At 41.7% G+C, this 12,469-nt stretch overlaps 1 protein-coding gene across 5 annotated transcripts in view; it reads right to left on the bottom strand.

The window, feature by feature from the left end:
* adcy6a (adenylate cyclase 6a) overlaps window positions 1-12,469 on the bottom strand; it is a 72,525-nt gene that overhangs the window by 52,014 nt on the left and 8,042 nt on the right. For 4 of the 5 annotated variants that reach the window (XM_041241845.1, XM_041241846.1, XM_041241843.1 and 1 more), the window contains one exon: window positions 11,368-12,274. The exons of the other annotated variant lie outside the window; for it this stretch is intronic. In XM_041241845.1, the coding sequence (XP_041097779.1) occupies window positions 11,368-12,273 (906 nt within the window). In that variant the 5' untranslated portion in view covers window position 12,274. The remainder of the gene's footprint in view (window positions 1-11,367; window positions 12,275-12,469) is intronic. 5 annotated transcript variants of the gene reach the window in all.

Here is a 12,469-nt window from a genome sequence, read left to right as displayed (position 1 = left end):
AAGTGCACTCATTAGAGCGAGAGAATAAAAGAGCGCGTTTTATAATTAGTGTCAAAGCACCGTGAGTCCTCCCGAGCCCTCCCTTTGCATTACAAAGACACAATGTCTGCTGCTAATCGGGCTAAGTGCTCGGAATTGTCCCGGCATCCTCGACGCTGCAGTGTTTAAAGTTTAAAGTTACAGTGTATTAAAAGGGAGTCATATTCTGCTGTGGCCTGTGACTCATAAACTAGGCTGTGTTGAATGCCCGGCTTGTCAAAGGAAAAGCAAAGATTACTGGTTACGAGTTTGAGCACTTACTCTGGTTGCTTTCAAAAAAAAACAATCTCTTTAGAAATACTTAAATACACTACTGTTAATGAAATGTTTCTTTAAGTGTGCCTTGGTTTACTGCTACGAAAAAAAAAAAACCAAATGCATGTTTGCCAGAATGTTATAAATACAAAGTAGGTGAAACTCATTTCAATACCGATGACATTAAATAAAGGTATATTTAGTGTTTTGAGTGTTTTATATCAATGAGAGATTTATCTGGGGGGGGGCAAAGTTGAGACTTCCACTCCTGGTCTTTGTTCCAACCCTGTTCTAATTATTTAACTGAACCAAACAAACCTCCAGACCCTGAAGCAGTTCATTATATCATTTTACCTGTTAAACCTGGAGTGGAATCGCCCTCCAGGACCGGGATTGGACACCCCTGATCTACAGCATCACATGATCAGCCCGATACAAGAAGAAACAGTTACCATAAAACTGTTAAAACACAGAAATCAAGCAGACAAACATTTTGCCTCGTGCCTTCAATGTACGTCCATCTGCTTGACTTCATCTTTTGAAGTTACAGGGCCCTAGGAAGTGAAGGGTATTTAGTTTACCTGATTCATTTTGGGAGTTCTATGGGCTTTGAATGGTGGTGTTTAGTTCCACTGCTTAAATCAACTCAATAAAGCCATTAGTTTAAGCCAATGCAGACAGTCAGCTGGCAGTTGCCGGTCAAAGTAGCCCCAGATCCCTGCTTCATTAGCCTGTCCCGCTGTGTCCTAGGAAAGGCTGTGCAGCTTATATAAACCCCCACTAATGAGCCATGGTCTGAGCATCCAGCTGCGTTTAAGACACCCTGGAACGTGCGACTGGCCTTCAGAAACGAACTTTTTAATTGAATTCAGCTGCCAATGCATTAGGAACAGACTTCAGAAGCATTAAACATTTGAACTGTAGGAGAAAAAGAAAAAGCAAAATGCCACAAGACTCCGCAAGCAAGCCTTCTAATAGGTCATTACTTCACACGACCAGACAGACTGATGGAACAGTTCCAAAGTGCTTGAGTGGATGTTAGTTAACAGTACACAGTGAACCCGGTTTCACTTGGGAGCCTGCAAGGTTTGGTTTGTTGAGTATCGAGTCTCTGCAGCCATCCTCTTCCCAATATCAGTGACCACTTGCGGTCAATAACAATTGTAATTCCTAATTAATTGCCCTTACAATGTTATTGTAATTGTAGTTGAACCTTTGTTTGGTACGCCTGTGTAATTGTAATTGTAATTATACCATGAAATTAATTACAGTTCAACTACACAATTTGTAATACTTACTTTTTTTCAGAATTTCATAAATTTTATAAAGCATGTGATCCCCTGCATATCAGGACAATTTAGCTGAAAGACAATTACAGCAGCATCGTTAGCTTGATATTAGAAGCAGCTTAAGCCAATCAAATCTAATTGCATTTAGCAAACGAAGGAAGGGCTACACCTTGATCAGAGACACAACTGTAACTGAGCAAATTCAATTTTCAGCAAAACAATTCTGCTGCGGTTGTAAATTTGAATTGGCCCCTGGTCTGACGGCTCCAAATGTCCTTTGAATTGCTTTTTCCACATTTTTCTTACTACTTTACAGGGTTTGATTATAACCCATTTACAGCAAGCCAGCTGAAAACTAACTGCTCTAGGTCTTATATACACCATTCACAGAATGATCCGGCTGCTTTGCACAATATCCAGTGACTGGTGGGAGGGTTAACACTGTTAAGCCAATAAGCAAGGGGAAGTAAAAAATATCCCAACGCTAGCGGGCCTCTCTTTAACAAAGGCATCCTGACGGTGATCTTGTTTGGTAGCTCTTGGCAGTCAGAACAAAGAGACTGTACACATTCCAAGTCCCTGCATAGGAGATGGCCATGTTCAGCATCAGATGGCAGCAGGGATATCGTCAAATCTGCTGGAAACAGACATGGGAAGCCTGAATGCCTTTCTCTCCAGGCAGAAAATCGAGGCTGAAGCATTAAAAGGCAGACCTGGACTGAATTACATCTGTACTAGAGCTGTTTGCTGCAATTACAATGCTATTATAATTGAGATGCAGTGATTACAACTACTAACATGTTTAGTCTAGTTTTTCTAAATAGCCAAGCAACACAATCACAGGTACAAATACAGAAAACTACTATATAAACTTTGGGGCCACTAAAAGTGGTTGAAAATACAAGAATCATGATCGCACGACAAAAGTACTGAGCTGAAAATGGATCAATTCTATTGTATAATTACAATAACACTTACACAGAGCGTGCCAAAGTCCATCTACAGTTACACCGTAATTGGGTTTGGGATCGATTCCTGTTTTTCAATTTCAATTCCACTTCCCATTCTCTTTTAATCAATTCCAGCACATCATCGCTCAAAATTGCAATTCGCAGCATTCTGTTAAAAGGAGGCCAGTTTACAGGCATTACAGTGAAAGAGCAGGAGCCAAAGGCAATTCCAGGCCCTCACTGAAAACAAAAGACTTTCCAAAAACACTGGATTTGAACCCGCGTCCTGGAGCTCACTTCCAAACCATCCTTCAGCCCTGCCCTTTGTGAGCGAGGTTTCCTGACCTCAAGGATGCGGACTGAAAGACCAGGCCTCACCACTGCGTGAGGAGGTTCACTCACACAGAGCTGCGGTTGCCATGGCAATGCTCCATAGGCCAATGTGTTCCCAGTGCCTGCATTTTCCAGACCCAGAGGTTCCTCCTTGAGGCCACAGGAGAAAAATGGGGGGGGGGGCAGGGGGGTGATGCAAAACACATGTTCAAATGAACTGCTGCCAAAAAGAAACTAACTAGTGCCCAATAAAAAAACACATTGCTGAAGTGACTGTGCAGCATGTTTCTAATGAAAATGTTGGCTTGAACTGCTGGGAAAGGGTATTACAGAATTTTTTTTAAATAAATGTGCACTTTGTCATTGCTTTTTAAAGTAAGATTTAAAAAAAAAAGACATCCTTATTTTAATACAGATCATTTAAAAAGGGGTATTTTATCAGCTTGTACTATGTCTGAAAACTGTTTTGTATATTTATTTTGTTGTTAATTGTAAAGCACTTTGAGGAGAATTATCCCAAAGGAGCTATAAGAAATAAAGATTGATTGGTGACTGATTAACTCCATTCTGCAGGTGGCAGTGCTAGCCCTGATCAGTTTAAAACATGCGAATCCCCTTGCTTTGTTTATAGCCCCCCTATGCTAAATGCTATTCGATATTATCTTGTGTGTTTTCGAAGATATTCATTTCCAGTCACAGCAGACAGGGAGACAGATGGCTTTTTAATGTTTCTAATTATTGGAAAATGAATATATGGGTTGATGCTTTAGATAACTTTCGATTCAAATATTTTCGTTCTGACAGCAAACGTCAGTTACAATATTGACTACATTGGGGTTGCAACAGGAGTAGGTATTAGGATTGAAGACTGAATTGCTCCCTCACCCCCTAAGAGAAAGGCTGCTCCCTCCAGCCCAGGGCAGGCTTGAGGCATGGAGACTGAATTTCTCCCTCACCTCCTAAGAGAAAGAGTCTCCCTTCGGTTCAGTGCATCTAAAATCATTTTGAGTTAAATTGGCAACGTTTGATAAATGATCTAGTAGACATGGATACAATGTTGCAAGATTCTATAGTGTGGAACTAATGCATACAGCCAGTAAATCAGTAATCATGTTCCAACTTGCCTGACTGCACTCAATCACAGGTGCGGTCAAGCAATGATGAATTGCACCAGGTCACTCTGTGGGCAGTTAAACACACTAAGTGTAGGTAGATAAGATAGTTACCATAGTCTACCTGGATCATGTCTGATAACAAGTGCAGGCCATTTCTGTAATGATCAATTGCTTCAAGCCTGCCCTGGACTGGAGGGAGCACCCTTTCTCTTAGGGGGCGAGGGGGTTATTAACTCAGTGCACCACCTAGACCATCAAGTCCATTCTGAGCTCATTAAGCTTATGATAAAGCAATTGCGCTAAAATTGATTCCACCGTGTACTCTCTTTTCGCAATAAAACAAGGTCAGTAGTCTATTAAAATGAATAAGGAAACACAGCCATCATTGCTTCATAGTCAGTACACAAAAACAACTCTGTCTGTGTTGTATTTATTTATTACAGTCTGTTATTTTTATACCAGTAAATCCCATTTGTAATATACAGCCGGGAGGATTGGGATAATTAGACAAACCACAGAGGTGGCATGATCTGGAGTGTCTAATTATACTCACAGCAAAACCTCATTCAAATTAAAAAGCACTGAATTGAATAACAGCACCCCAGACATTTTTTTGTACTATATAAAAGATGCATCTCCCTGTTGCAAATGCAACATTGAAATATCTGCAACGTTTACTTCATTAATAGCTTGGAAAAAGATGCTTACAAGGTTATGGAAATGCACACTAGCGGAGACATAACAATTAATCAATTATTGTCCGCTGTGGATTTTAAACTTCGTTGATCAATTCATTGCCCTGGTACCCAGCCTGTAAGGAAATACAATGTCTATAAATGAGTGTTAGTACCAATTGATGTGTTAGTATGTTTCCTGCATTGATTCCAATACTCAAAAGATACACACTTACAGCTTAAACATTATCATAAGACAGAAGAATGTAGCAGCTACTTACAAACAGAAATCAAGCAAGGATTGCATAATTCCTGGGAGTAGCACTGGGCACGATGATGGCCACTCAAGTGCCTGTCTTATTATCTTGCCTAAACGTACGTGTGTGTGTGTGTGTGTGCGTGCGTGCGTGCATGAAGGTGAACTTTGTTATAATATTACTATCTTTCTGTTGCATTCGAAGGCATGTATTACTATTTTTGCATCTTGCTTTTAAATAAAAAGGCATTCACAATCCATCAATAATACCAGATTGCCTCGATACATACAAGGAAACATTACTGCAGTTAGCGCTACGTCCTTTATCTTGGATCAATGGTTGCAAAATAAAGACTGGCAGAGCTACTTACTGTACAGACCAAAGCGCTACAAACTATCCTTTTTGATAACAGATTTGTCTATTAGAGTAGCTATGATATACAGCTACAACAGTGAAGTTAAGGGAAGCAAAAGGTCACTGGAAAAAAAATAGACATGTGAAAAAAAGCATAACCCCCTCCCCTTCGGCTCGGGTTAGCAAATATTTACCAGGCTTCTGCTATTTCACACAGAGCACAGTTATTTTTAGGAGGGCAATTTATTACACCCCTGTCGGCCAGTCTCCTCCTACGCAGGTAACGGACAAAGTTGTTCAGTATCTGTTCCTGGATCCTTAACTAAGCAGGTCCCGGCCGAACGTTAAAGATATCCGGGCCTCCCTTTGAAGGGGAGCTGGCGTGTCAATCCCAGTGTCCCGTTAACATAACCCCCTGGCTTAACTATCCTGCTGATTCAATGGTCCCCAAAGGCACACCTATTAAAAGTCACTGGGGTATTGCACACCTGATCCGAGCCATCATTGGTCACCCATAATGTTAATGACTGAAGCAATGTCTTTTTTCCCCCCCAATGATCCTGTAGCCCAATTTAGCATATCATTCTTCATACTCATTAACAGTCTATATAAGATTTCCCAAATTCCACAACCACTCCACAGTCATATTGCACGAATGCTAGGTGTGTCCTGCATTACACAGTATTGTGCAAATGTATTAGAATTCACTACAGGAATTAGTTATTCATTTTTGCAAAGTCATCTTGCATGAAACCAAGTCACTTCCACCTCAGGATGAAGAGAACTTATCGTAGGGATATGGAGGCTGGTTGACTGTCTGTTTGACTGGATCTCATTTCCTTTATCCTCAATTCCACGTACTTTCATTTGAAAGCTACCCTTTGGTTTGGCTACACTGCCCAAGAAACCCATAGCTGTAACTAAACAGACAAGCTGCAGCAATTACTAGCAGCAAATTATATACACTTTTGGTTGCTCTGCTGTGCCTTTCAAACACTGATGGCCCTCCTTGCTCTTCAGCACAGAGGAGATGGGTCCAGCAGGAGTAATATGGAATATGGACTCTGGAAGCCTATGCATGCAACATGCATGCAAGCAAGTTCAGACACATCTAGAAAAACTAATCTAACTCAATAGCAGAGCAAAGGGACCCAACATCTATGTTAAGCATCAAGGGACATGTGCAGATCAGTTGCACTGGAAGATATTTACCCTTTAACTAAAACCAGCATATTCCTCATTCCCCACAGGACAGCAAGGCACAGGCATCTTCGCACCGTACTGCTTTGAGTTCAGTCCAGACCACAGAGGATTAGAACCAGGCGGTGTAGCTGAGGCTCCGGTAACATTTTTATTTCATTGCTTTTTAAGCCAAGAATGAAACGACATTCTCTCTCTTTTTTTTTTTTTTTAAATGCATATATAATTTGAATTCAGTGTAATTCCTGCCGACGTGGAATTCCCAAGTGGACTCTTCAGAGAGAATTGCACTCTGCAGTAATCCAACATCTGAATCTCACTATATTTAGTGCTAATTACAGGCCAATGACACTGTCTCTCTTGCATCCTCCGCAGCAGAATTTTGCAAGATGGGGGAAAAAAACAGAAACATTGAATTATACTATGAGCTGTTAGCCAAGCTGCGTACATTTGAAATGTTTTTTAAAATTACAGGATTGGTTGTCAGTATTTTATACAATAAAGGCTGCAAAATTTTAATCGTATAGAATTTTTTAAAAACATTGCATCTATTTGATGTGAATCTCTGATTTTCTTATTCATTCAAAAGCATTCATCCTTTATTGTGCCTTGAAGTCTTGCAAGTCACTGCAGCTAAACGCTGTATGCGAAAGAAATCAATCAATTTGAAAAATATATACAAAAGAAATGCACATAAGAAAATTACATTTTCATTGAAATAATCATTTAAACATGTTATCCATTCAATGAAGACAGCTTAAAGACAGACTGTTTGTGAAAGCAAAGACAGATAATATTAAAATAGTTTAGTAGAAAAATGACTATTTCTAAATTTGAAATTATTATTATTATTTTTTTTTTTTATATAAAATCAGCAGACGCGTTTTGACTAGATGCCTTCCTCCAAGAAAGTTAATTACACAGTCATATAATTAATTGGTGATTAATACAATTAGTCCATGCATGTGCTCTTGAAAGGAATGAGTTAACACTGCAATAGAACAATACACCCAAGCTGCTTCTCAATTGATTGTTTTAAAATTATTGTTTTCCAGCAACATTAATCACAAGAACAGAACCAATATATATTTTTTAAACTTATATTTTTTAAAATCCTGGAAAGTAAGCTTTCCCTCGCACTGTTTCTCGACTTACTCCTTCATATATAATTTAATTGTTTACATCAAATATTTGTATAGGCAAATAGAGAGGCTTATCAGATCCGCTTATAGCACCTGTTGGTCATTCCACATGCTATAAATGTAACATGGCAACACTGGATTCACTTTTGGTTTTATTTTTAGATATACCTGTTTATTGCCACTTATTTTAGCTGGTTTTGTTTTGAAATGAATACAAAGAGGTTTATGATTTTGAGGTAAAGTTACCATCATAATCCCGATTGCAATATACAGCAGACCCTGAAATTGATGCGATATAGCCATCTGAAATGTCATTAGATAGTTATACATTAGGCCATATTAAGATTAGGTTTACTGTTTAATTATTCTTGTTGAACTACATTTAACTCAATTGTACTCATTTTTCAACCCAAGGACATCTAGCCATACTTACCAACATTTGGAAACTGTCAGAGGGACGGTTGACCCTGGGGGGGGGGTATACGTATCATACACATGGGAGGGGTCATATGCAAAAAACACAACAATCATATAATAATAGACGTATCCCCTCAACACCACCCGACCAGCATGACGGTAAACACAGACACAATGAAGCGTTCTTCCCTTTGTATACCGGTAAGTTATTGATAAGCAGATGTGTCAGCCGCACGATGAGCACAGCGTGTGGGTTTCACTAACTCTACTGTGCACAATAAATTAATTTTTTCTATGTGTAAATATCGGGACTTTCTTCCTATGCAATCAGGATTGTCCCAACCCTATAAGGACTGTTGGCATGTACTTGTAACATATTCCGCAAATATCACCCTGAATTAACCTCAGACCATCTGTTTAAACTAGGGTGACCAAAATATTGGTCCGTTTACTTGTAAATTAAAACTAGGCCCGAAAGCAAGCCTGACCCCTAGATTAATAATCGAGCCTGAACACACTCCACTCCAGCCAGCTGAAATAAGACCCTGAACTTTTAAAAGCAACCCCCACTCTCAAACAATTTTTTTTTTTTTTTAAAAGGTCTTTATTAGGAACTGTGTGTACATTGACATCTCTACTGGCAAAATCACACACTGACCTTCCAAGGACTTCAGTCAGGGAACAATGCAGTGAATGATTCGGGGAAAAGTAAAACTGTTTCTAACAACTGTTTTCTGGGAAGCAATCAATGTGACTCAGCAGCCAATGCTGCATTACCTAGCCTGTGTTTTGACACCAGTGGAAACAGAGGTGGGCCAGGCCACCACAATAACAAAGTACAAGCAGAGCTGGCTGTATTTGATCTCCTGATCCCAGGTCAAACACAGCCAGGCACAGGGGCGGGATCAGGTGTCAGAGACAGAGAGAGAGAGGAGATACAGCACTGGTACACGTGTCAGGTTAGAATAAGCCATTACAAAACACAATTTGAAATATATCGTTGGCATGTGTTTTCAAATATATTTCAGAAGTGCATATATATGTAGCTAAGTAGACTGGAGACTGAACTGCTCCCTCACCCCCTAAGAGAAAGGGTGTTCCCTCCAGTCCAGGGCAGGCTTGAGGCATGGAGACTGAACTGCTCCCTCACCCCCTAAGAGAAAGGGTGCTCCCTCCAGTCCAGGGCAGGCTTGAGGCATGGAGACTGAACTGCTCCCTCACCCCCTAAGAGAAAGGGTGCTCCCTCCAGTCCAGGGCAGGCTTGAGGCATGGAGACTGAACTGCTCCCTCACCCCCTAAGAGAAAGGGTGCTCCCTCCAGTCCAGGGCAGGCTTGAGGCATGGAGACTGAACTGCTCCCTCACCCCCCTCTAAACAGAGACGACTATTCTTTCTTTCTTTCTGCTGTGTAGCTGGTTACCCTTGTGAGCATCACAAACTCATCAAAACGAAAATAAAAAATGAGGTCTGCATACAGTACTCCACCCTCGTGAATACAGCACAATACCTCCTTTGTGGCATTGCATAATGACAGCCTCTCAGCAAAGTATTACAAGTTCTTCAACTGCCTGACCTACAACAAGGGCACACATTCCCCAGACAGAACCAGGAGCAGATATTCTACAGTCCAGGCACACAACTTTACAATTCAGCTGCAGTTCCAATAATAGGTTTTTTTGCTTTTTTTCACCAGCTGTAATTTTTTTTGGGCGCCGATGGGAACGGCATCAGCAGCCGTCGGAACCCCCCCCAAAAATGTCTTTTTTACACAGCTAATCGAACCTCTTATCAGATTCGAAGTTAAACAGAAATGTTAAGCCTGGCCTATAACTTTTGCCTTTTGTTAATTATAAAAAGGTAGAATTATTTGGTTCCGGAAAGGTTTGGAGTGTGACCCAAAGATCTGGGGAATGCTGCTACCCTGGGACACAGTTTTATAAATCCTGTCCTCTCTTACAGCTAATCAAGAAACAAAAAAATGTGTCCACAGTAAGGTAGGGTGGCCTCGCTACTGATGGTAACAAACCGAAATTAAAATGATTTACTATGGTCACTTTCCATTTTTCCTACAGGTATACTATGCATATTTCCACGTATGTTTTTTAATATGCTTTACCACACCTCTATGTGCTTTACAATGCTTGCCTATGCATCACCATGCTTTCACTGTGTTTTACTGCACAGTTTCACCACGCTAGGTATGTACTTATTCTAGTTTGCTTTTTCTCCTCATATTTAGTGTCTAGTTTGTAAATGATTTGGCTCCTGGAATGGAAAGAAGACTCCTCTTGCATAGCAGTTGGATTCATTCCTGGTTTTACTAGGAGTTTAATAAGACACACCTGAGCTTGTAACCCATACACTGTGGCTAATCAAGCTTGTATTAAAACTTGGAACAGGAGGAGGAACATGCTACCCAATACGGGTCTTATTTCCATCCCTGGGCTTTAAATAGGAACAAAGTGATGCAGTAAAATCTGGAGTCTGAAGCATTTCCAACCCTGCCCTGATTGTGCCGTCTGTACTCAGACTGGCAGACAGACAGGTGATGCTCTGCAGGCTAGCTAGTGCTATCCAGCCAATAAAAGTTTCAATAACACACAAATCAACCTGATTTTGTTCCCTAACAGACCAGACACTTACTTCTTGACACTCAGCAGACCCGAAGCACTTGAATCTTCAGGAAATAGAGGTATTTTAATCTTGTTTTTTTACATTACATTTTCAGATTTTTAACCATAAACTCAACCACCAGGATAAATGCCTTTGCGCAATAAATCACTTGTCCAAATTCAACATACAAATTGACAGATATGAATTAGCAATTGTAGGCAAAATAGTATCACAATTTTTCCCCCGAATATCTTAAATCGTGTTTCAACGCCTATTAATTGCCACTTTCTCCCTCGTTGGTATGGTAGTCCTTGCTCTCTCGCACGCTCCTTGTCTGCTTTTAGCTTGAGGCTTGAGGCATACTTTTTTTTTTAAAACACCACTGTTCTCTCCCACCACAGAAAGGGGGGCTGAAATAAAGTCATTAAAAAGTACTTGAATTTTTAGAAAATTGAAAGATATGCATTTTATTTTTGTTTGGGAGGTAGGTTGGCCAATATTAGAGACCACAAAACAGAGAGGAAACATTTTGACAGCAGTAGACCACCAGAAACATGACCACAGCTGATGATGCAATTATCCATTTTATGACATAATAAGAAAATACATGCAACAGGCATAATTTCAGAAAGCATGGCGGTAGCATCATTAATTAAGTCGTGCATTACAATTAAAGCTGGCTGACAAAGCCATTGAAGTCAGGCACCCTTACTAAATAAACTAGTCCTACCTGCTTCCATAAGAATTGGTCCTCCAGATTGAGTCTCCAGGAGGTCACTAGATGGATAGTGGACAGCACAAGCCCACTGAGGACCGCTGCCCTCATGCGGACGGGCAGGAGGGTGTAGATGATGTAGATGAAGAAGACAGACCACCATATCCCTTCCGAGGCACTGCGGGGGGCCACCATGAGGACCCCGAACACCTGCACCACGAACAGCACGGTGATGACCAGGTAGCTGACGATCCACATGTAATCCTGGTGGAACCCGTTCCGGTTACACACGACCATGAAGGCCAGGAAGAGCGCCATGGCCACAGACAGAACAGACATGTAGGCCACGTCCTGGTCCCCGTGGATGCAGTGGAAGGCGAGCATGACCCCGCACACAACCACCAGGACCCCCATGAGCATGGTGAGGCTGCTCTGGTTCATACTGAAGAAGTAGCGCTGGTAGAGCCTCTCCAGCTTGGTCGAGTGGAACTTCTTGGATTGGAACACCCGCACCACCCGGAGCCAGCAATCTGCAGCCGTGACCGGGCCTCCATCTTCCAGGGCTTTCCCGGCTTTCAGATCCCCGTCTTCGAAGCCCAGGTCCACGGATTTGAGTCCCATGTCCATGTGGCCCCCGGAGCTCTTCTTGCCCACCCCTTTGTTGGCATAGTGGTCCTCCTGCCAGCCGCAGCGCACTCCGAAGCTGCCCCCGGCGTTGGCGCGGTTGTGGTGGTGGTGGTGGGCGCGGTTGGGCGGGGGCGGGGGCGGCTCCATGGTCTCGGCGTCCCGCAGGCAGCTCATGTAGCGGGGGTTGCACAGCGACGAGGAGCCCTTTCGTTTGGGCTTCTTGCCATTGCGCTCGGCCCAAGCCGTCTTGCGGTCATCCACTTTGGGCATTAATACGCCACTGAACCATGACATCCTGCACCAGAGAGGAGGCAATATTAGCAGAGCACGTTTCAGCACACTATGCTCTTAATTATGCACTAAATTGTGTGTTATGCATTTGCAACTGAAGAAAAAGCAAGTTAAATTCTAAAACTAATTTGAGGTTTTGGTATAAGTTAATGGCATGGGTAAGGGATCATCTCTAATTTGTAGAAGAGAGGACGTGCAA

Source organism: Polyodon spathula, unplaced genomic scaffold, assembly GCF_017654505.1.
Source record: "Polyodon spathula isolate WHYD16114869_AA unplaced genomic scaffold, ASM1765450v1 scaffolds_825, whole genome shotgun sequence".
NCBI classification, from domain to species: Eukaryota; Metazoa; Chordata; class Actinopteri; order Acipenseriformes; family Polyodontidae; genus Polyodon; species Polyodon spathula.
Note: the sequence above shows the minus strand (reverse complement) of the source record. Positions and strands in the feature narration are given on the sequence as shown.